The 23,160-nt window shown below is 44.5% G+C and overlaps 1 protein-coding gene across 3 annotated transcripts in view; it reads right to left on the bottom strand.

Moving 5' to 3' along the window:
• Positions 1 to 23,160, bottom strand: part of ZNF827 (zinc finger protein 827) — a 339,433-nt gene that overhangs the window by 31,692 nt on the left and 284,581 nt on the right. For 2 of the 3 annotated variants that reach the window (XM_077476987.1, XM_077476990.1), the window contains exons 9-10: positions 20,030 to 20,167; positions 9,419 to 9,590 (exon numbers count right to left, since the gene is read on the bottom strand). In XM_077476987.1, the coding sequence (XP_077333113.1) occupies positions 9,419 to 9,590; positions 20,030 to 20,167 (310 nt within the window). The remainder of the gene's footprint in view (positions 1 to 9,418; positions 9,591 to 20,029; positions 20,168 to 23,160) is intronic. The other variant, XM_077476988.1, reaches the window with a different exon arrangement.

Below are 23,160 nucleotides of genomic sequence, written 5' to 3' on the forward strand. Positions count from 1 at the left end.
AAAAATATTCCACCCTTGAAATCTCAAAAATAATTGTATACTTTTTCCTTATAAAGTCAAGTATATATATTTTTTTTAAATGCAAAAGGTTTATGTCCAGCAGAGGTGTGTACTGCATAGAGATTTCAGCAGCACTGAACACATATGCATGTGAAAGATAGGGAGGGAGCGTTTTTTAGTAACCCATTCCATACTTGCCGATCTTTCAAGAGCTGCATTGTTCTCATTTAGAGATGTTTTGCACCATGTGTAACAAGGCATTACACTGCAGAGTATAATGATGATGTTAATTGGGAACTACATGTTCCAGATGCTGCACATCACCTAGCGGATTCCTCTGGGCAACAGAGAAGCAATGTAGTCTTGCCAAACACAGTTGTAAAAGCTGGTTTGTTGCTAAGTAGAGAGCACATGGCATCTCAGAAACCAATTCAAACAATCTGGACAGCTTCCCAGGTTACACTGCACTATTTCACCAGCTTCCAGGAACTTCATGTCCCAGTCAGTGGTGGATTATGAACACAATGCTGCCACCAACTGTTATCTACGTGAACAAGACCTAGCACAGAAGAATAATCATTTATATTATTCCACCAAACAAAAGATTAACAACATTCCTCGCCTTTTTTAAAAGGAGCACATTATTTATTAAATAGAAGGCAGGTTCTCTATCCCACTTCAAGCAGCCATGGGTTAGCTATCAGGCTATTCTGGTATCAGTCAGAACCACTGACATTTTAGGGAATTTGTGGACAGAAAGATTAACGGCCATCTATAAATATTGATTTGGTCCATAATACTGTAATGAGCATATACTGGTATAAATAGTTAAAGTGGTATTAAAAACAAAAAGCAAAAATGTTATATATTGCAGCTTACTGATCCTTAAAAGTAACACTAAACTTTTATTTTATTTTAATTCTATTCAAATATGTATTTTTTTTTAGTTCTGAACATAAAAAAGGGACCTTCTATTGCTCTCATCCTCCTCAAATCATCAAATTGCATTTTTTTTTGTTGCTGTGATCTGACTTCTTGTTGGAGGGTGACTACATTCTCTATGGTCCCAATGCAAGTAGGAACGTAGTCACCTCCACTTCTTGGTCCCAGGGCTTCTGTCGGGGGGGACAGCCCATACACATGTTGGGGGCCTGGCACTTGCATCTTTACATAGCTGCTTCCACCCACTTCTCTCCCTCCAGCACCCAGAATAACAACATTCTTCAGCTCCAACTTGGGCATTAGCAGAAGCACCAGTCCAGCAATCAAGCAATTGCCACTAAACTATGGAGCTGGGGAGGGCCTGAGTGAGACCATACAATGGGGGTTATTTACGAAAAGGCAATCCACTTTGCACTACAAGTGCAAAGTGCACTTGAAATTGCACTTGGAAGTGCAATCACTGTAAATCTGAGGGGTAGATATGAAATGAGGGGAAGCTCTGCTGATTTTATTATCCAATCATGTGCAAGCTAAAATGCTGTTTTTTATTTTCCTTGCATGTCCCCCTCGGATTTACAGAGACTGCACTTCCAAGTGCAATTTCAAGTGCAGTTTGCACTTGTAGTGCAAAGTGGATTTGCCTTTAGTAAATAAGCCCCAATGTCTCTTCTGCAATAAAATACACCTACCTGCCTTTTCTCAATACTCTGTAGAATGTACGCTGAGTGGATGATGCCTGTGTGTGGGATGAATGCACTCCTGGGCATGTGCAGAGTGAAATAATCCCGCACCAGTCAATCAAAAGCCAAAAGTCAAGCAAAATCCAAAGACTGGCACCCGAGAGAAGCCAAATTTAAGATGCTTCCCCTGGCGAGGGACCTGACGGGCCTAGCATCATTGGAGGTTAAGTGAGTATTCCTGCCTTTGGATTCACTTCAAGGAAGTCGAGAAATAACATACTTACTAACAGGCTTAATGGGTGAAAGAACAAAAAAAAAAAATTCATCCACTACATCTATGATTTGGTAAGCTGTAATACAATTCATTTTTGTTTTTGGGTTTAATATGGCTTTACATATTATCATTATTAGGTACAGCAAGGGCTTGTTTACAATTAAAAATAACCAAACAAAATCTGCGGCATCTGAATATTTAGCTGAATATTTAGCTTTACTATAACTGAGAAGCCTTAGGCCGCGTACACACGGGCGGACTGTTCGCCCAACCTTGTCCGCTGAACAGTGTTTGGGCGGACAGTCCGCTCGTGTGTGGGCTTTCAGCGGACAGTTTCAGCGGACAGTTGGACGGACAAAGTCTTTCGGAAATTCCGAAAAACTGTCCGCTGAAACTGTGTTTGAGCGAACAGTCCGCCCGTGTGTGGGCTTGTCCGCTGTACTTTCGAAATGAGCGGACTGTTCCCGCTCGGAAAGTCCGCCCATTTCGAGCGCGTGTACAGGTAGGCGGGGCCCGCGAAGGAGACGTCGCGGGCTCCGCCGCCTGGAATGGGCTTAAAGGGGAACCCCAACGCCGAAAAAAATCGGCGTGGGGGTTCCCCCCAAGTCCACACCAGACCCTTGTCCGAGCACGCTACCCGGCCGGCCAGGAAAGGGGGGCGAGCGAGCGCGCCCCCCCTCCTGAGCCGTACCAGGCCGCGTGCCCTCAACATGGGGGGGTGCCTTGGGGAAGGGGGGGGGCCGCGCGGCCCCCCCACCCCAAAGCACCTTGTCCCCATGTTGATGAGGACAAGGGCCTCTTCCCGACAACCCTGGCCGTTGGTTGTCGGGGTCTGCGGGCGGGGGGCTTATCGGAATCCGGGAGCCCCCTTTAAGAAGGGGGCCCCCGGATACCGGCCCCCCACCCTATGTGAATGAGTATGGGGTACAATGTACCCCTACCCATTCACCTGTGAAATAAAGTACAAATAAAAACACAACACAGGGGGAAAAAATATTTTATTGCACAGCCGGGGGTCTTCCGTCTTCGGGGGTCTTCTCGCCGGACTCCTCCGCTATGTGTGTGTAGCTCTTTTGCCAGCGGAGGAGTCCGGCTTTCTTCCTCCCCGCCGCCGGCCTCTTCTCCCGACTTCGGGGGTCTTGTCCCCCTCTTCGGTTCTTCTGCCGGGCCACCGCGCCTGGTCCGGTGGCCCGGTCTTCTGTCGCCGCCTTCGGTTCTTCTGCCGGGCCACCGCGCCTTCTTGTAGCTCTTTTACAGGCGGTGGCCCGGTCTTCTGTCGCCGTCGCCGCCTTCCGTTCGTGTTCTTCTTCTTGTTCTTCTTGTTCTTCTCCAGGCGATGTTGACACGTCGCTCCCTCCGGCCGGAATGCCAGAGCCGCCCTGCGCTGTGACTTATATAGTGACAATGGGGCGGGGTCACATGGTATATGTCACATGGGTTGATGTCACATGGTGACCCCGCCCCCTTACGATGTCATAGTCCCCATGTGACATCAACCCATGTGACCAACCCATGTGACATATACCATGTGACCCCGCCCCATTGTCACTATATAAGTGACCGCACAGCGCGTCCCCGGCATTCCGGCCGGAGAGCTCGTCGAGTCAACATCTCCAGGAGAAGAACAAGAAGAACAAGAAGAAGAACACGAACGGAAGGCGGCGACGGCGACAGAAGACCGGGCCACCGCCTGTAAAAGAGCTACAAGAAGGCGCGGTGGCCCGGCAGAAGAACCGAAGGCGGCGACAGAAGAACGGAAGACGGCGACAGAAGACCGGGCCACCGGACCAGGCGCGGTGGCCCGGCAGAAGAACCGAAGAGGGGGACAAGACCCCCGAAGTCGGGAGAAGAGGCCGGCGGCGGGGAGGAAGAAAGCCGGACTCCTCCGCTGGCAAAAGAGCTACACACACATAGCGGAGGAGTCCGGCGAGAAGACCCCCGAAGACGGAAGACCCCCGGCTGTGCAATAAAATATTTTTTCCCCCTGTGTTGTGTTTTTATTTGTACTTTATTTCACAGGTGAATGGGTAGGGGTACATTGTACCCCATACTCATTCACATAGGGTGGGGGGCCGGTATCCGGGGGCCCCCTTCTTAAAGGGGGCTCCCGGATTCCGATAAGCCCCCCGCCCGCAGACCCCGACAACCAACGGCCAGGGTTGTCGGGAAGAGGCCCTTGTCCTCATCAACATGGGGACAAGGTGCTTTGGGGTGGGGGGGCCGCGCGGCCCCCCCCTTCCCCAAGGCACCCCCCCATGTTGAGGGCACGCGGCCTGGTACGGCTCAGGAGGGGGGGCGCGCTCGCTCGCCCCCCTTTCCTGGCCGGCCGGGTAGCGTGCTCGGACAAGGGTCTGGTGTGGACTTGGGGGGAACCCCCACGCCGATTTTTTTCGGCGTTGGGGTTCCCCTTTAAGCCCATTCCAGGCGGCGGAGCCCGCGACGTCTCCTTCGCGGGCCCCGCCTACCTGTACACGCGCTCGAAATGGGCGGATTTGCCTCCTCCTTACGTGGGCGAGTCCGTTCATTTCAAAAGTTGAGCGAACTGTTTGCCCAACCTTGTTCGTCAAACAGTCCGCTCGTGTGTGGGCAAGTCCGCTCATGCAAATTTTGAGCGGACTGTTTGACAAACTGTTTGCCGAACAAGGTTGGGCGAACAGTCCGCGCGTGTGTACGCGGCCTTACAGTTGAAAGATTAAATTATAAGATTAATAAAGTAATTGCCTTGTTTTTTAGCACTTTTGAATTTTCTTTTCTTTTTTTGACTTTTTAGTTTAAGTCAAAGGGGTGAACAAGTCTATTTAGATCTGACAATTGCTGCACTGTCATCTGCCTGATATCACAAATAACATACAGGGTGTGACATTGTGAGGCCCTCCATTGTGAAAATGGATATAGGAATGACACAGGGTTTGCACTAATGCATAGTGCGGGGCTTCATAGTGTTTACTGTGAATGAAGAAAACTGTTCACAGCTTTCTCCGGGTTTTGTAATTACCAATCAAGGCCCAGAGTTTCAAGGCTTCAAAGTGTCTTGTGTGGGACGAAGCCTTTAATCCTGTGTTCAGGTCTTACTGGAGACCTGTAGGCTGTGTGAGTGCAAATGTGTGCATATACATCAGAAGCTAGGAGCTGGCCATGGCTCAAGGCCCTTGTTTTGGAGATAGATGTGTGCTCCAGCTAGGAGTGGTGAACCAATCAGAAGATGAGATGTTATTATAAGTCGAACTCATAATCCCCCCCCCCCCCCATATGCCCCTTCTCCCGATCTCACAACCATAAGCCCATCCCCACATGGCAAGGTTCTAGGTGTAGTCCTGGACTCTGAACTCTCCTTCAACACATCCAATTACTGTCCAAATCCTGCCCCCTCAACCTCTGCAACATCTCCAAAACATGCCCCTTTCTAACCAATGACACAACAAAGCTCTTAATTCACTTGCTGGTCATCTCCCACCTCAACTACTGCAACTCCCTTCTCATTGGCTTACCTCTACATAGTCTATCGTCTCTTCAATCCATCATGAATGCTGCTGCCAGACTCATCCACCTTACCAATCGCTCTGTGTCCGCTACTCCTCTCCGTCACTCCCTCCACTGGCTTCCGTTCGGCCAAGGAATTAAATTCAAAATACTAACAACTACGTACAAAGCCATCCACAATTTCGACCCCAGCTACATCACTAGCTTAGTCTCTAAATACCAACCTACTCATTCTCTTCGTTCCTCTCAAGACCTCCTGCTCTCTAGCTCCCTCATCACCTCCTCCAATGCTCGCCTCCAGGACTTTTCCAAAGCCTTTTCAATCCTATGGAATGCCCTACCCCAATCTGTCCATCTATCTCCTACTTTATTAGCTTTTAGACGATCCCTGAAAACCCTTCTCTTCAGAGAAGCCTACCCTACCCTACCTGAGCCACACCTAACAACTGTATTTTCATTTTCTCCATCAGCTCACCCCCCACAGTTATTACCTTTTGTTTCAACTTGACCCTCCCTTCTAGATTGTAAGCTCTAACGAGCAGGGCCCTCTAGTCCCTCCTGTATTGATTTGTATTGTAAGTGTACTGTCTAGAGCTGAAGCGAATAGCGAGTTCAGAGGACTGGCAGTGTCAGAAGAGTGAGGGAGCCTGGCGTGCCAGGAAATCTAGAGGCCAGGAGTGGATCATATGCTGTTACTAAGGCTGAGTGAGCCAGGAGAGCCAAAGAGTAGTGATGCTGCCGACAAGAGTCAGGTGGCTCATCATTTTTTCTGTTGACTGTTATTACTGTTGAAAATCCCCTGCGTGGGCAACTGGAGTATTGTAAACTTTTCTATTTGTTTATTAAAAGTGGATTAGGAAGCATTTTACTACAGTTTCGGACTGACATAACATTACAACGTTCACCACCACAATCCCTCATACGACAAAGGGGTATTTATAAAAACTGGAGCATCCAAAATCTGAAGCATCTGCCACAAATGTAGTAGGCTGCCATTTTCATTACCACAGCTTAAATTAGCACATTAAAGCTATAAGCTGATTGGTTGCCATATGCCACAGTATATATAAAAAAAATACATATGCAGCGTTATAAAATGTCCTGTAGGTCATTTGTACCCCCCAAAAGCCTAAGGGAACCTCTGATATGACTGCTTTGACTAGCAGATGGTCCAGTGCTAGAAGGAGAGCCTTCTTTTCTGGGTCCTTGGAAACCCCTGACCTTAGAAACCGGGGAGATGGCAAAACTCTGAACTCTAGTTTGTAACCTAGAGATGCCGCAGAAGCCACCCATTTGTCCTGACATTGCTCCTGCCAGATCTTTGAAAATTGCAGGAGCCTTCCCCCCACCCGAGCGAGCCGGGGCGCCCCTTCATAAGGAGGCTTTAGTACTCTGCTTGGTGGGCTTCTTTCCCCAAGATCTTTTCTGATCTTGGTGCTGTCCCTGGGGTTTCCCCCTTGAACCTGACGGCTGAGGCCGTAGAAACTGCCTAGAGGCTGATGTCCCTGATACAGGAGAAGAGGCCTGCTTAAAAGAGAAATGTCTACATTTCTTCTTTACTGGCAACAGAGTGCTTTTGCCATTGGAAATCTTTTGTAAGTATTTATTCAAATCTTCTCCGAATAGCTGTTCACCATGAAAAGCCAAAGAACTCTGCAAGAATGCACTAGTCCCAACAACAGACGTGAAATCTGAATGGATGCATCTCTCATAGCATCTACTGTGAAACACAGTGCGTCTGCTAAATCAGCGTACTGGTGAACCTGGTCAACAGGTAAAAATGTAAGCATCTCCTCAAATTGCTCCTTAATGGCCTGGGATACACCCATTGCGGCCAAAACCGGCTGCACTGCTGAACCAGCTAAAGGCATCTGGTTCTTAGAAAGGTGCTCCTTCAGCATGAGTGCATTATCAACCGGACATGCGAGATTCTTATTTACGGAGGTAATTGCAGAATCAACCGCTGGAATCCTCCATTTCTTATAGAAATCTTCTTCCATAGGATACAGTTTGGCAAACCTCTTAGGAGGATAAAACTGCTTATTCAGATGCTCCCACTCTGCGTACATAAGCTTTCTTAGCCACGCATTGCATAGGAAAGGCATCTCCAGCCGCAGGAGGTTTTAATGATCCTAACTTAGAGATGGGATCATCAGAAGCCTGCGCTGCAGGTAGCAATAAGGTTGACCGAACCAACCCAGTGAGAGCGTACACAAGCAAGCTCTCTTGCGGTGATACTCCTTCCATGTTAGGATCCTCAGAAGAGGATAAGCCAGTATCTTCCATATCTTTAGCAAGATCTGCCTGATCCCAGGCATCCTGAACCTCCAGAGGAGGATCTTGAGCACTTGAAGGGGATCTACTGCGTTTACTCTCACTCTGAAGGGATAAAATCACATCAAGCTTCTTCTCTAAGCCAGCAATGATAGAGGACAACACTTCACGTGTGACATACTCAGGGGCTGAAGCGCCTTGAGCGACTGCAATAACAGTTTCCCCCGACGGCTCAATCTGACCGGCCTTAACACTCTTCGAAGAGCAAGACATTGTTTTGGACAGGTTCTTAGTTTGTTGTGGCCCCCTAGAACCCTCAGAGGAGTTCCTGGCCCCCTTGTCGCTCATAGCTTACAGTACAAAGCAGAGGCACTACCAGCAAAAGAATGCAACATTTGCTAGGCTATAGTACAGTACAATAACTGCTATTAGTCCTAGCTATACAGTACAATGTTGTCAATCAAAATGGAGATGCCTATGTCACCAAACCTGACCAGCAACCACTCTGCTCTGTCCTTCCACCGCCAGACTGCAGCTCTGCCTGTGTAGTTTAAAATACTTCCTCCATGTGTGGCTGGCATCTGACGCCATTCAGCCACGCCCCCCCCACGCGAAAACGTCCCCCCCTTTCAACTAGGGAAGTGTATAAGTTCTGTCAACATGGCGACCGGCGGCGTGCGGGGGGGGGGGGGGGGGGTCGGGGAAACGGCTGCGATTTGCCCCAAAATCAAACTTTTTTTTTTAACAAGAAAAAAAACAGGCAGCGGGCTGGCATTCAAAGCAACAAAAATCACCACTCTGGGGGCCCAGGAAGTGATCAGACCCCCCTTCATACCTGAGGGCCTGAGCTGGCTTGAGGAGAGAGAAAGCTTCTGCTGTTTCCAGCGTCAGAATGGTGAGTGCTCAATACAGCCTCCAGTGGTGACACATAGACATGACATGACAACAAAAATACATGGAAGGAGAGATTCCTTGCAGAAAATCTCCCATACCTTTCCTTGCTGCAGGGCTTTATCAGAGATAAAAACCCAATCTTCGCCCTTCACGGTAGGCTCCGAGACCTTGAAAGGAAACCTTCAAGAACAGGGGTACACTCAGGTAATCCTGCAATCCTGGACCTGCGAGAAGACCCTGCCAGTTAACTTTTATTGGCTTTACTACCAAAATGTACTGGATCACAGGGCCCAGCTTAAAAGCATTTGCAAGCAAAACCTCGTGTCTTCAGATGACGTGGCCCGGGTACCGTTCATTTAGTCCATTATGGAGACATCAGAACAGATCCGGTCAGGATGGCTGGCTCACATCAAAGGATTGCTGCCTGTGGAGCTCAGTACACACATCCTTACACGTGCCCAACACCTTAGACACTAGCGAAAAAACGGAGGACTCCCAGTAGTGGGAGGGGTTATATGGGGGAAGTTCACGCCTTAAGGGGCATGCCAGTGTCCAGCACCTGATAAGCCGATATAACCTTGTAGTAAGTACTACGGCTCTGTGTCCCCTGATGTAAGAAAAGAAAGTAGGTTTAAAAAGCTAGTTCTGCTGTCTTAAAAGACTGTATAACTCTCCTGTATGGAGGGACAGAAATACACATTATTTGGTATGTAAAACAGCTCTGATATTTCAATTGTGTACATGGCTATTTGCCTGGAGTTCAGCTTTAATGGGGGGAGGGGGGGTTGCATCATGATTAAGACTACTAAATTCAAAATACATTAAAGATACTTTTAAATGCATGCACAATAATGTGTACATAAAGGTTTCTTACCTATAGTAATATGGATACTTCTTTTTCTCACTGGTCTCAGAAATTACAGCACTGACAATGTCTTCTGTGTCAGTGCTCACCAACTTCACTGCATGGACAGTCAGGTGTTGGTTCAAGTTAGCACGGCACTTTGCAGCATATGGGCACAGATGGCACTTATATTTTCTCTCTTCTGTGTAGAGAAGTAAAACGGTAATGGTCATTTCCTGCAAGTATTCCCATAGAGCTGAAGAACTTTGTATTTGTTGGTTAAGACGTACTTTATGTTTGAGATTCTACTTTAGGCTTCCTTTGCTGGGAAATATTGAAATACAACTCCAATTATAAAAAAGTTGGGAAAATTCACATAAAAACAGAATGCAATGATCTGCAAATCTCATAAACTCATATTTTATACACTAGAGAAAATAGAAAACATATCAAATGTTTAAACTGAGAAATGTACCATTTTAGGAAATAAATTAGGTCATTTTGAAACTGCTGGTAGCAAAACATCCCCAAAAAGTTGGGACAGGCAACGGGTTTGCAGACTGTTACCTCAACTGCCACATATTTATTTGTATCCGTATTTATTTATTATGATTATGAGAAATAATTTTTGAAACAATATATATATATATATATATATATATATATATATATATATACCTGTATTTTTAAAATCTTTATTTCTATTTATTTTGCTGATCACATGAGCCCTATTTAATATTATTAATAATATTGAATTGAGCTCATGTAATCAAAAAGATGGAAATAAAGATTTAAAAAAATTTTTTTTTTCAATAATAATATTTTTTCATATTAATATTTTTATTTCTATAATAATAATAGACTGAGCTCAAGTGGTCAGCCAAACAAGTGCAAAAATATATATATATATATATATATATATATATATATATATATATATATATATATATATATATATATTTTTTTTTTTACACACACACACACTGAGTGACATGACCACAGAGAGGGAAGGGGAGTCGTATTGCTAGGAGAAGGAGTGGGCGCCTCTGGTGGTGGGAGTTTAGCAGTGCACTAGGACTCAGATCCTCTGCACTTGCATCCCACAGCAGGCCCCACCACCGACAAGAGGTGGAGCTGGAGGAATCGGTATCTGGTGAAATTTGTGTGCATTATGCCACGTACACACGATCAGACAATCCAGCGGACCGTGTGTGGGCTCTGGCGGACTTTTTCTTTCCAAAAGTCCAGCAGACTTAGAAAGAAGTTTAGACTCAAAACTGTCCACCAGACTCGGCAGTACGGCAGACAATCCGGCTGTCTGTGTGCTAATCCGCCGGACTTTTGAAATTAATGGACTTGCCCACACACAGAGGAAAGTCTGTTAATTTTGGACGCGGCTCCAGGTAGACGGGACTAGCGAAGGAAGTCAATTTCTTATATAGGGACAATGGGCGGGGTCACCGGGTGATGTCACATGATGACCCCGCCCACTTATGTCACAGTTCTGGAGGATGCTGGGACTGTGACATAAGGGGGCGGGATCATCATGTGACATCACCCGGTGACCCCGCCCATTGTTCCTATATAAGTCGCCGCACGACGCGTCCCTGTCATTGTGGCTAGAGAGAGGGTTGAGTCAACATCTCAAGGAAGAAGAGAAGGCGGCGACAGAAGACCGCTAGTAAAAGAGCTGGAAGAAGAAGGCGGAGGCCCGGCAAGAAGAACCGAAGGGGGGGACAAGACCCCCGAAGTCAGAAGAAGACCCCTGGATGGCGGCGGCGATGAAGAAGAAAGCCAGGCTCCTCCGCTAGTAAAAGAGCTAGCAGAAGATAGCGGAGGAGTCCGGTGAGAAGACCCCCCAAAACGGAAGAAGAAAACGCTCGGAGCTGTGCAATAAATTATTTTAAAAACATGTGTTTTTTTCTTTACACTTTTTTTCACCAGGTGAATGGGTAGGGGTACATGGTACCCCAATAATCATTCACATAGGGTGGGGGGCCGGTATCTGGGGGCCCCCTTATTAAAGGGGCTCCCGGATTCCAATAAGCCCCCCGCCCGCAGACCTCGACAACCAACGGCCAGGGTTGTCGGAAAGAGGCCCTTGTCCTCATCAACATGGGGACAAGGTGCTTTGGGGCGGGGGGGCACATGTTGAGGGCACGTGGCCTGGTACGGCTCAGGAGTGGGGGGGCGCTCACTTAGCCCCACCCCCTTTCCTGATCGGCCGAGCTACGTGCTCGCATAAGGGTCTGATATGGACTTTGGGGGGAGCCCCACGCCGTTTTTTTCGGCGTAGGGCTTCCCGTTTAAGTCCATACCAGGTGACGGGGCCAGCGAGGTGTCAATCTCGCTGCCGCTAGTCCCGCCTACCCGGAGCCGCATTGAAAATGAACAGACTTTCCTCCGTGTGTAGGCAAGTCCCTTCATTTCAAAAGTCCAGTCGTGTGTGGGCAGGTCCGCTCGTTTGGAAAGTCCGGCGGACCTCCGATTCAAAGTCAGGCGGTTTGTCCACCGGAGTAAGTCCGGATAGTCTGATCGTGTGTACGCGGCATAAGGGACAAGATCAAAATGCCATATTGGATGCCAACGATCTTCAGGGCCTTCAGACAGCACTACATTAAAAATATACATGATTCGACATCACTGCATGGACTCAGGTGTACTTCCAAAAATCCTTTTCTGTGAATACAATTATGACAACGAAGACCAAGGATTATTAAGCCATTAGAATTCTATATTAGGCAAGAATGGGACAACATTTCTCTCCCAAATCTCCAGCAAGTGGTCTCCTCAGTTCCCAGGTGTTTGTTGTTAAAAATGAGGATGTTACACCATGGTAAACATGGCCATGTCCCTGCCAATAATTTCAAAATGACCTTATTTTGTTCTTCTTAAAACTATAAATTTTCTCAGTTTAAAACATTTGATATGTTTTCTATTTTCTTTTGTGAATAAATTATGGGTTTATGAGATGTGCAAATCATTGAATTTTGTGTTTATGTAGCTTTTACACAGCGTGCCAACTTTTTTGGGATTGGGGGTTGTATTTAAAACATAACCCTACTCAAAAGTTGGCCTTATTAGGGATGCCAAAAGACTTTTTTTACATAGTTAGTCAGTTTGAAAAAAATAAAACAAGTCAATCTAGTTCAACCAATATAAGAGAAAAAAAAGAAAAAATAATAATCATACAATCTTGTATACACAATGTTATACCCACAGTTGATCCAGAGGAAGGCGAAAAACCCCAGCAAAGCAGCCAATTAGCTACAGCGGGGGAAAAAATTCCTTCCTGATCCCCCAAGAGGCAATCAGATGTTGTCCAAATCAACTTTACCTAAAAATGTTAGTACCCAAATTATATTATGTACATTTAGGAAAGAATCCAGGCCTTTTTTTAACGCAATCTACTGAGCTGTCCAGAACCAGCTCTTGAGGGAGTCTATTCCACATTTTCACAGCTCTTAATGTGAAGATACCTTTCCATATTTGGAGATTACATTTTTTTTCCTCCAGATGTAAAGAGTGCCACCTTGTCCTCTGTGATGATCTTAAAGTGAATAACTCTATATGGATCACTTACGTATCTGTACATGTTGATTATATCCCCCCCCTTAATCTCCTCTCCTCAAGAGAGAAAGCCCTTGTACACACGGTCGTAGATTCCGACGGAATGTGTCTGATCGGACCGTATTGTCAGATAATCTGACTGTGTGTCTCCATCGGACTGTTTCTGTCTGAATATCCGACGGACCAAGTTTTCCAACTTGTCTATAAAATTTTCCGACAACATGCTCCGATCGGACATACTCCGATCATGTGTAGCCTACTCCAACGGACAAAGTGCCCCGCATGCTCAGATCAAATTCCTAGACTAAAGCTATTGGCTACTAGCCTGAACGTAGTCCCGTCATAACGAAATAACATCATCACGTTATGTACAATCAGATTTTCCGACAACTTTGTCTGACCGTGTGTATGCAACAGTTTCGGACAAAATCCGTCAGACAAAATCCAACGGATTTGGTTGTCAGAATGTCCGACCGTGTGTACAAGGGCAAAAAATTCAGTTCCTCTAATCTTTCCTGACAGCCGAGCTCCTTTTGGTTGCCTTTTTGTGCCCTGTTTCCGGTTCCCCGATATCCTTTTTGAGAACTGGTGCCCAAAACTGAACTGCATATTCCAGATGAGGTCTTACTAATGATTTGTACAGGAGCAAAATGATGTCTCTCTCTCTCTGGTGTCCATACCCCCCTAATACAAGAAAGGATTTTGCTTGCTTTGAAAACTGTAGCTTAGCATTCCATGCTATTATTAAGCTCATGCTCTACCAGAACCTTCTCCAACATTGATTCCCACAGTTCTACTACCCCTAGTATGTGTGATGCATGCATATTCTTAGCCCCCAAGTGCATAACTTTACATTAATCAACATTAAACCACATTTACCACCTAGTTGCCCAACTAAACAGTGCATTGAGGTTGGCCTGTAAGTTGGAGACATCCTATAATTTAAAGTAACGTGATTGTTAATCCACTGCATAGCTTGGTGTCATCTGCAAAGACTGAAATTGTACTTTTAATCCCAGACCCAATATCATTTATAAAGATATTAAAAAGTAAGGGTCCCAACACTGAACCTTGGGGTAGACCACTGATGACCTTAGACCATTCAGAATGTAAATCATTGCTCACTACTCTCTGAATTCTGTCTTTTAGCCAGTTTTCTATCCATTTACAAACTGCTCTTTCCAAGCCTGTGGAATTAATCTTACACATTAGCCGTGTGTGGGGAACTGTGTCAAATGCTTTTGCAAAATCCAAGTATACTACATCCACAGCCACCCCTCTATCCAAGTTTTTACTTACCTCCTCATAAAAAGAAATCAGAATTGTATGACAATGTCTGTCTTTCATGAATCCATGCTGTCTGTTGCTTAAAATATTTTTTTACAACAAGAATGTGGTCTTTTATTAAACTCTCCAGTAACTTCCAAACTATAGAAGTTAGACTAATGCCCCGTACACACGATCGGACATTCTGACAACAAAACCCATGGGTTTTTTCTGATGGGTGTTGGCTCAAACTTGTCTTGCATACACACAGTCACACAAAGTTGGTCCGAAATTGCGAACGTCAAGAACGCGGTGACGTACAACATGTATGACGAGCCAAGAAAAATGAAGTTCAATAGCCAGTGTGGCTCTTCTGCTTTATTCCGAGCATGCGTGGAACTTTGTACGTCGGAATTGTGTACACATGATCGGAATTTCTGACAACGGATTTTGTTGTTGGAAAATTTGAGATCCAGATCTCAAATTTTGTGCTTTGGAAATTCCAATGGAAAATGTCCGATGGAGCCTACAAATGGTTGGAATTTCTGACAAAAAGCTCCCATTGAATGTTTTCAGTCGGAAAATCCAACCGTGTATACGGGGCATAGCAGGTCTATAGTTAATTGGTAAAGGCTTTGATCCCTTTTTAAATATAGGCATCACATTGGCCCTGCGCCAATCCAGTGGTACTATTCCAGTCAATAAAAAGTCCCTAAAAACTAGAAACAATGGTTTTGAAATGACAGAGCGCAATTCTTTTAGGATCCGTGGGTCTTAATTTAAATAATTCCAGGTACAATACAGGAGGAAATATTATTCTGCAATATAATAACTCTGTTATTTATCTAAATGCTGAAACATGTGCACAAAAAAGGATGAATGGATATACGACGGAGGACGTAAATAGGGAAATCATATTATAGTTAATTTTTAAGGACACTGTTGGTAGCTCTTATAATGCAAGTCTAATATCTGGCTAATCCAAACATGATATAGGCACTTCTTCATAAAGAATTGAATGGGCCCACATATAATCTACAGAGCAACAAAAACCAGGCAGATAGCTTTAATTAACCGCATGCTGACCGTGCTATAGCCGAATTATGGCTGCAGCACGGCTGGATAACTCTGGGAGGGAGTACTATGACATCCTCCCAGAATCCCACACTCACGCACACCCGGGAACAACCGTGACCGCCGGGCCCGCATCACAGATCATGGTAAACGGCCGCTGATAGCGGCCGTTTACCACGTGATCGCTTCGTCAAATGACGGAGTGATCACTTGTAAACAAACTGGCGTCACGTCCGGTTCCTCTCTCCCGTCCCTGTACCTATTGGTACAGTACAAGGGGAGAGATTGGTGGCAGCAGCGTTGTCGGCTGGATGTGTGCCCATTGCAGCCATCCATCCATACCCATCCATACTCAGCATACTCGCTCACCCATCAATACTCATCCATCCATGCTCACCCATCCATGCTCAGCATGCTTATCCATACTCATCCATCCATCCATGCTCACCATACTCATTCATCCAACTCTCAGCATACCCATCCATCCATGCTCTCCCATCCATACTGAGCATACTCATCCATCCATCCTCAACAATACTCATCCACCCTATCCATAATCAGCCATATCCAGCCATACCCAGTCATACCCAACCATGCTCAGCCATACCCAACCATGCTCAGCCATACTCAGCCGCACCCAGTAATCCCATATATACCCAGCCATACCCATCCGTACTCAGCCATACTCATTCATGCTCAACCATCCCCATCCACGGCTCATCCATTCCCATTCATGCTCATCCATGCCACTACAGTGCCTCACAAAAGTGTAATAGGTAGTCAAATTAGATTTGACATTTATGCCCATAGAACACCTGATGGTGCTCCCTGCATGTTGGTCCTCTGTATGTGGCCACGCTGTGGAAAAGTCTCACACATGTGGTATCGCCATACTTAGGAGGAGTAGGAGAATCTATTTTGGGGTGTAATTTTTGGTATGTACATGCTATGTGTTAGAAATATTGCGTAAATGGACAACGTTGTGTAAAAAAAAAAAAATGCGTTTTCATTTACTTTACACATATTCCAAAAATTTGTAGAAAAAAATTACATGTTCAAAAGATTCATTATGCCTCATAGATTATAAATTGGATTGTTTTCTTTCCAAAATTGGGCCATTTTTGGGGCGTTTCTATTGTCCTAGTTCTCCAGGGCCTTCAGAAGTGTAAGAGGTAGTCAAGAAATGATATGTGTAACTTATGCTTCAAGAACGCCTGATGGCGCTCCCTGCATGTTGGGCCTCTGTATGTGGCTGTGGTGTGCAAGTGTCTCAAACATGTGGTATTGCCATACTCAGAAGGAATAGTAGAATGTGTTTTGGGGTGTAATTTGTGCTATACATATGCTGTGTGTGAGAAATAACCTGCTAATATAACAATTTTGTGAAAAAAAATCTTGATTTTTCAAAGAATTGTGGGAAAAAATTACAACTTCAAAAAACTCACAATGCCTCTTACTAAATACCTTGGAATGTCCACTTTCCAAAAAGGGGTCATTGGGGAGTATTTGTACTTTCCTGGCTCAAGAAATGAGATTGGCCATCAGTATTTCAGGTGTGATCAATTTTTAGAGATTGGCAACATAGCCAAAATTTTAAAACAGAAACAAAGAAAATGCATTTTTTAAACAGAATTTCGGTCTTTTTTCTTTTATAGCGCAAAAAATAAAAAGAACCCACCAAAAGAAAGCTCTATTTGTGTGAAGAAAAGGACAAAAACGTCATATAGGTACAGTGTTGCATGACTGAGTAATTGTCATTCAAAATGTGAGAGCACTGAAAGCTGAAAATTAGTCTGGTTAGGAAGAGGGTTTAACCCTTTCATGACTAAGCCTATTTTTGGCATTTGGTGTTTACAAGTTAAAATCCATATTTTTTGCTAGAAAATTACTTGGAACCCCCAAACATTATATATATTTTTTTAACAGAGACTCTAGAGAATAAAACGGCGATTGTTGCAATATTTTATGTCACACGGTATTTGCGCAGCGTTGTTGTAAATGCAACTTTTTGGGGAAAGGGACACTTTCATGAATTAAAAAAAAAAAGAAAAACAGTAAAATTATCCAATTTTTTTTGCATAATGTGAAAGATAATGTTACGCCGAGTAAATAGATACCAAACATGTCACACTTTATATTTGCACGCACTTGTGGATTGACGACAAAGTATGGTACCTAAAAATCTCAATAGGCGACGCTTTAAAATTTTTTTACGGTTACCAGGTTAGCGTTACAGAGGAGGTCTAGTGCTAGAATTATTGCTCTCACTCTGACGATCGCAGCAATACCTCACATGTGTGATTTGAACACCGTTTACATACGCGGGCACGACTTCCATATGCGTTTTCTTTGCTTGGCGAGCTCGCGGGGACGGCGGGCGCTTTAAAAAATTTTTTTAGATTTTTTTATTTATTTTAAAATGACTAAATTGTTTAAAAAAAAATTTGATCACTTTTATTGCTGTCACAAGGAATGTAAACATCCCTTGTGACAGTAATAGGCGGTGACAGGTACTCTTTATGGAGGGATCGGGGGTCTAAAAGACCCCCCACCCCTCCTTTACACTTCAGTGTATTCAGATCGCCGAAAACGGCGATTCTGAATACCGGATATTTTTTTTAAACCGGCGCCATTGGCAGCCGAGTAAACGGGAAGTGACGTCATGACGTCGCTTCCGTGTTTACTATGAGGAGACTGGAACGAAGCCGATTACGGCTTCGTTCCAGTTCCTCCCCAGCGGCCGGAGGCATCGCACCAGGAATCGGTGCTCCCGATCGAGCGGGAGCACCGGTAACAGCGGCGGGAGGGGGGGGACGTCCCCTCCCGCTCCTCCGGCATAATAGCCGAGCGGCTTTTAGCCGCATCGGTTGTTATGGCTGGATAGCCAATCGCCCGCTGATCAAAACGGTACCTGCAGGTGCGGGCATCATCCCGGTATACCCCCCGGAAGCCGAGTACGCAGATCTGCGTACGCTCGGCGGGAAGGGGTTAAGTACCCAGTGGGTAAGTGGTTAAAGAATAAGAAATAAAAAACACATTAGTATGTTCACTAAAAAAAGCAGCATTAATCTTATACCTCTGCCTCCCCTGTCATGAAAGCTGTTACACAAGTCTGGGCCCAGGATAAACATTAGTTTGTTTTTTTATCCACTCTTCCTGCATCTTCACTGTAATTGCAGACAAGAACATCATGGAAGCTTTTTTTTTTTCCACATGCCTGTTTGATTTAAAGCAGAGTTCCACCCAACTGGAACTTCTGTTTTAAGCACTCCTTGCCTCCTTACATGCCACATTTGGCATGTCATTTTTTTGGGGGGGAGTGGGTACCTAGTTCTGACAGGTACTTCCTGTCCCACTTCCTCCTTCCATCACTTGGCTGCCTAGGCTACTCCTCCTCTCCCCCTAGACAGTCCCTCCCTCTCCTCACGTTACAGGTCCCAGAAGATTGCCTGGCCATTAGGAGAGCGCAGGGCGATTCGCAAGCTGTCACAGCTGGGTGCCCACACTTGCAATAATGGCACAGTGGAGAGGAGGGGGAGAGGAGTGAGGCTTTGGGCGGCTGCATCGATGGACCGTGGGACAGGTAAGTGTCTGTTTATTAAAGGTCAGAAGCTACACTTTTCTAGCTGCTGACTTTCAATAAACTGAAAAACGAGCGTAACTCTGCTTTAAGGACTTCAGTGCCAGGAGCCTTATAAAATGATTTGTATGCTGCAATGCAGCTACGTAATCAAGGAAGATCACAAACTGCTAAATGCAGAAACATATTCACACCAGGACTGAGAACAACAAAGCCATCATCCCTCTAGAGCTACATTCTGCAACAGGTTTTTATTTTTCACATAGAGAAAATTGAGTACTGTCCCTGATACTTTTTTTATTTTAAGTATTATTTTTCACATGAAATGGAAGAAAAGGCAGAGCTTATCTAGCGTTTACATTGTTCTGAGCCTATGATGAGCTCAGTAAAGAAAAAAGTTTGGGTAAGGGGTTATTTTGCAAGTTTGCATGGTATTTTGGCATAAAATAAAACAATCAATCTGTTCTAAAAGTATATGTTTTTAAGGCTGTATTCACACTTGAGCTTAGCGCTTTTGATCCTTTAAGAGCCATTTTTTGGGCATTTGTACAGGATGGTTTTGATCGTTTTTGCAGGTGAATGGGGCTTGAGCATTTTTTTAAATGATTTTAGCCACAGGAAAACAAGTTACTAGGTAAAAAAAAGCACATGATACACATTTTCAAACATTTTTTCAGAGCTCCTATTAAAGTCTATTGGGTCCTGTCATCAGTCTGCTAAGTGGGGGATCAGCGGAGAGATCCCCTGCGGAGCAGGCAGAAGCGCTTGATGTATTATGCTCTGTCTAAAAGGGGTTTTCGTTCTACTTTACATAAGGGCTGGGACAAAATCATCAGTAAACTTAATATCAGGTTATGCCTACCTAATATTTCTTTGAATGTGAGTGTGAGAGAGCTGGGGTTTAAAATTCCAACACCCATAGTTCCTAATTGCTATATAGATCATTCACTCTGAATTTGGGCGGATTTATGTTTTGATTCAGATCACAGTCTGCAGTGGCAGGCTATTCAAAAGTATGATAGTTAGATTGTACGTCAGACTACTCTTCAAATTCAGTGGGTGGCCACAGCTATCAAACAGTTATGTGTATTCTGCAAGCAGACCTGCATTTCAATTCCACTGACAAGATTGGAAGTTTTATACACTATTACCTGTGTGCAATAACAGATGTCGGGATAAAGTCTGCTGTCGGCCAAACACTTTCCCACAGACATCGCAGGGATAGAGCTGTTCGTTAAGTTTCCAGGCAGCTAACCCACTGCCTGCTTCCAGCCCAAGTGGCTCTGCATCTGTAACATTAAAGAAAGCACACTGAGTGATCTGTTTGTGTGAATATTTGGTATACATCCCAACACAGTCTGCAGGTCTGCAATGAATAAAACAGTACTTGATCTTGCTTCCAAAAATTTAACTTGGGCTTTGGATATGTAATGTGCAATGAGGAGAGAACCTTCTGCATACCTTTAAGGCTAATCCAGGAAACTTGAAAATGCCCCCCCCCCCCTTTTCCTTTGGTAAACAAAATAGTGTTTATTAGTAGTGTACACTGAAAGAAATGTACACTGTACTTAAAGCAGAACCCCACCAAAACAGTTTATTCTATTTTGGGGGAGTAAGACTGTGGTCAGTCTCTAATCAGATCTTTAAAGGTCTCTCAGGACACTGTGTACAGAGCTGTCAAAAAAGAATCTTTAATGTTTTCATCAAACCTTGCATTTCCACTAAGCATGTGTATGTTTTGCATGCGTGTTGTGATACAGCTGTATAGTTTCAACATCTAAATACACGGTTGAAATACATATACATTTATTATTTTATCTGCTACAGTTGAGATCTTAATCCCAACGGTGGCATTGCACATCCAAAAGACCACCATTCTACTTCCTGGTTCACCATTCTGCTATCTGAATAGAGTTGGGGACATGGACTTCTTGTCCCACCAGCAGGCAGGAGAGAAGAGGTGACACAGGTAGTGCAATCCTACACCAGAAAATGCCACTTGCCTCAATGCACTGGTATATAAACCACTGGATTTTGCGTGCAAAAATAGATTTTATACTACACATAAATGTATTTCATCTGTGCATTTGGTGGTCTGCATGGAGAATAACTTTAACAAAAAACTTTGAAAACAAAACCATCACCAGCAGGTGTCACATTGAGGGGAGCTTTTTAAATTAGAGCAAACAGAATCTGGATAAGCTGTGCATGGAAGCCAATCAACTTCTATCTTTCATTATCACAACTCAACTGAACAAGCTGAAGATAGAACCTGGTTGGTTGCTGTGCACAGCTGCTCAAATTCTGTCAGCTCCAGTTTTCATAAATTACTCTCATTGTGTCCTTCCTTTCCCAAGGAATTTTTTTTCAGCACCTGCAGTATTGCAAATCCTGTCTTTTAGGCTCCATTCAAAATTGTATGACTTGTTATGGAACTTTGGATACAAAGTCCCATGACAAGTCGCAGCCCATGTATTTCAATGAAAGCCATTCAAATCTATGCGACAAAGTCGCAGCAACTTTTGAGAGCTTCCTGCGCTGCTTTGATGCGACTTTCATGCATCTTAATCTTTTCAATGTGACAGGTGTTGCACTTATCCAAAGTTGCAATGGAAATTGCATGACTTTGGAGTCACCCAAGTGTGAATGGAACCTTAGCTTCATTGTTCAGACACTGCACCAGTGTACGTGTGCCACGTGGCATTGTGTAAACAGTGTCTTAGAAGCAGAATTTCTGATACTTGGAAGTGGCATACTGCGGGAGGTTTCAGATCATACTGCAGCAATGCAATGAAAAAGAACAATCACTAACTGGCAAAAGGTGGTGACTAATCATGTCTCCAAAGGCTAGTTTACATTTTTGAGGGTAGTAATTGGTGTCTTCTTTAGCTTTGAATAACTACTTCTAGCACTGTGCAATTAATCAAGAGTGACACTTCCCTACAAACTGAATGGAGGGGAAAGGAGAGGGGGGACTTTACAGACAATATTTCTCATTAAAGATACTGTGCGTGTGTCAAAATGGCAATTTACATGGGCCGTTGTCTTACTAGAAACTGCCTTAGTACTTTTCTTGTGATATGCTTTAACTTCTGTTTTTAATACAAATGAGCATTGCCAAAATGTTCTAAACAGTGGTTTATTATATGGACATAAACCACTTTTTGGTAAACTGTACAAAGTGGGAAAAAAAACAGGAAATAAATGTGTTTGAATTAAATAATTCAGGTCCCAATTATCATAATCTGTACAGGGTCTATAGAAAGGATCTTGCAAGACAAAATAATGCTAACATTTAGTATATCGGCTAAAGCATCTTCAAGATGTCTTAGCAAGGACTGAATGCCAAGTTCGATGTTTTTATTGAGGCCCGGCTGTCATAGGACACATAACTCATAAGATGATCCATGAGGTCTGGCCAACACATGCATGGGGCTTATGTCTGAGAGGCATACCACCTGGACGGTCATCAAAAGAAATGGTTTGTGGCTGAAAACAGATGTTCTTGGCTAGAGAAGCATACACTGATCATTTTATGTGTGTAAACAGCTTACAGGGGAGACATCAAAGGCACAGTAAGCCATCTAGAGCAGCTCCCGTCACACTATTGTTCCAGTCAGACTGACATCAGCAGACATCAACAGACCTGAAATAGCCACCAAAAGATTCCAAAAACTCTCTTCCAGTTTATGCTGACCATGCATGGGCTGGTCACCTAGGAAGTCAAATGTTTTTTAAGCTGGCCTTTGCGAAATTGGAATCTAATGATTGACTTCTGTTGCATGGGCTTCTGGGAAAAAAATACTCGATCATTGGTTGCAGTTACTGAGCAGTGTAGCACGAGTTCCGTTGCCAGAATATTATGTTTCAGTAGGGAGGATTCCTCTATCCACCTTGATTGTGTGGATGGAGAAATCTGTTATTTTTTTTATTATGCCAGTGGGCTGAAGGAAAAAACAATCTATGGCCAGCCTTACAATAGATTTCCGTTCTAGAAAACAGTCTTCTCAATGTTCAGTCCAAATAAAGGTTGTGTACTTCCAGCAGGCATATTTTTGTAACTACGCTGGAGGTCTTGACTGAAAATCACCATTAAGAGATCCTCTCTCTCCTCATTGGCTTACTGGCTGTGATTGACAGCAGTAGGTGCCAATGGCTCCTGCTGCTGTGTCTCAGCCAATGAGGAGAGAGAGAGACCCGTAACAGACGAGGCTTCCATGCACGTCGCTGGATAGAGAGGAGGCTCAGGTAAGTAGTGAGGGGGAGCAGCACACAGAAGTTA

Source organism: Lithobates pipiens, unplaced genomic scaffold, assembly GCF_037356315.1.
Source record: "Lithobates pipiens isolate NorthernLeopardFrog02 unplaced genomic scaffold, aLitPip1_a1.2 Scaffold_13, whole genome shotgun sequence".
NCBI lineage: Eukaryota > Metazoa > Chordata > Amphibia > Anura > Ranidae > Lithobates > Lithobates pipiens.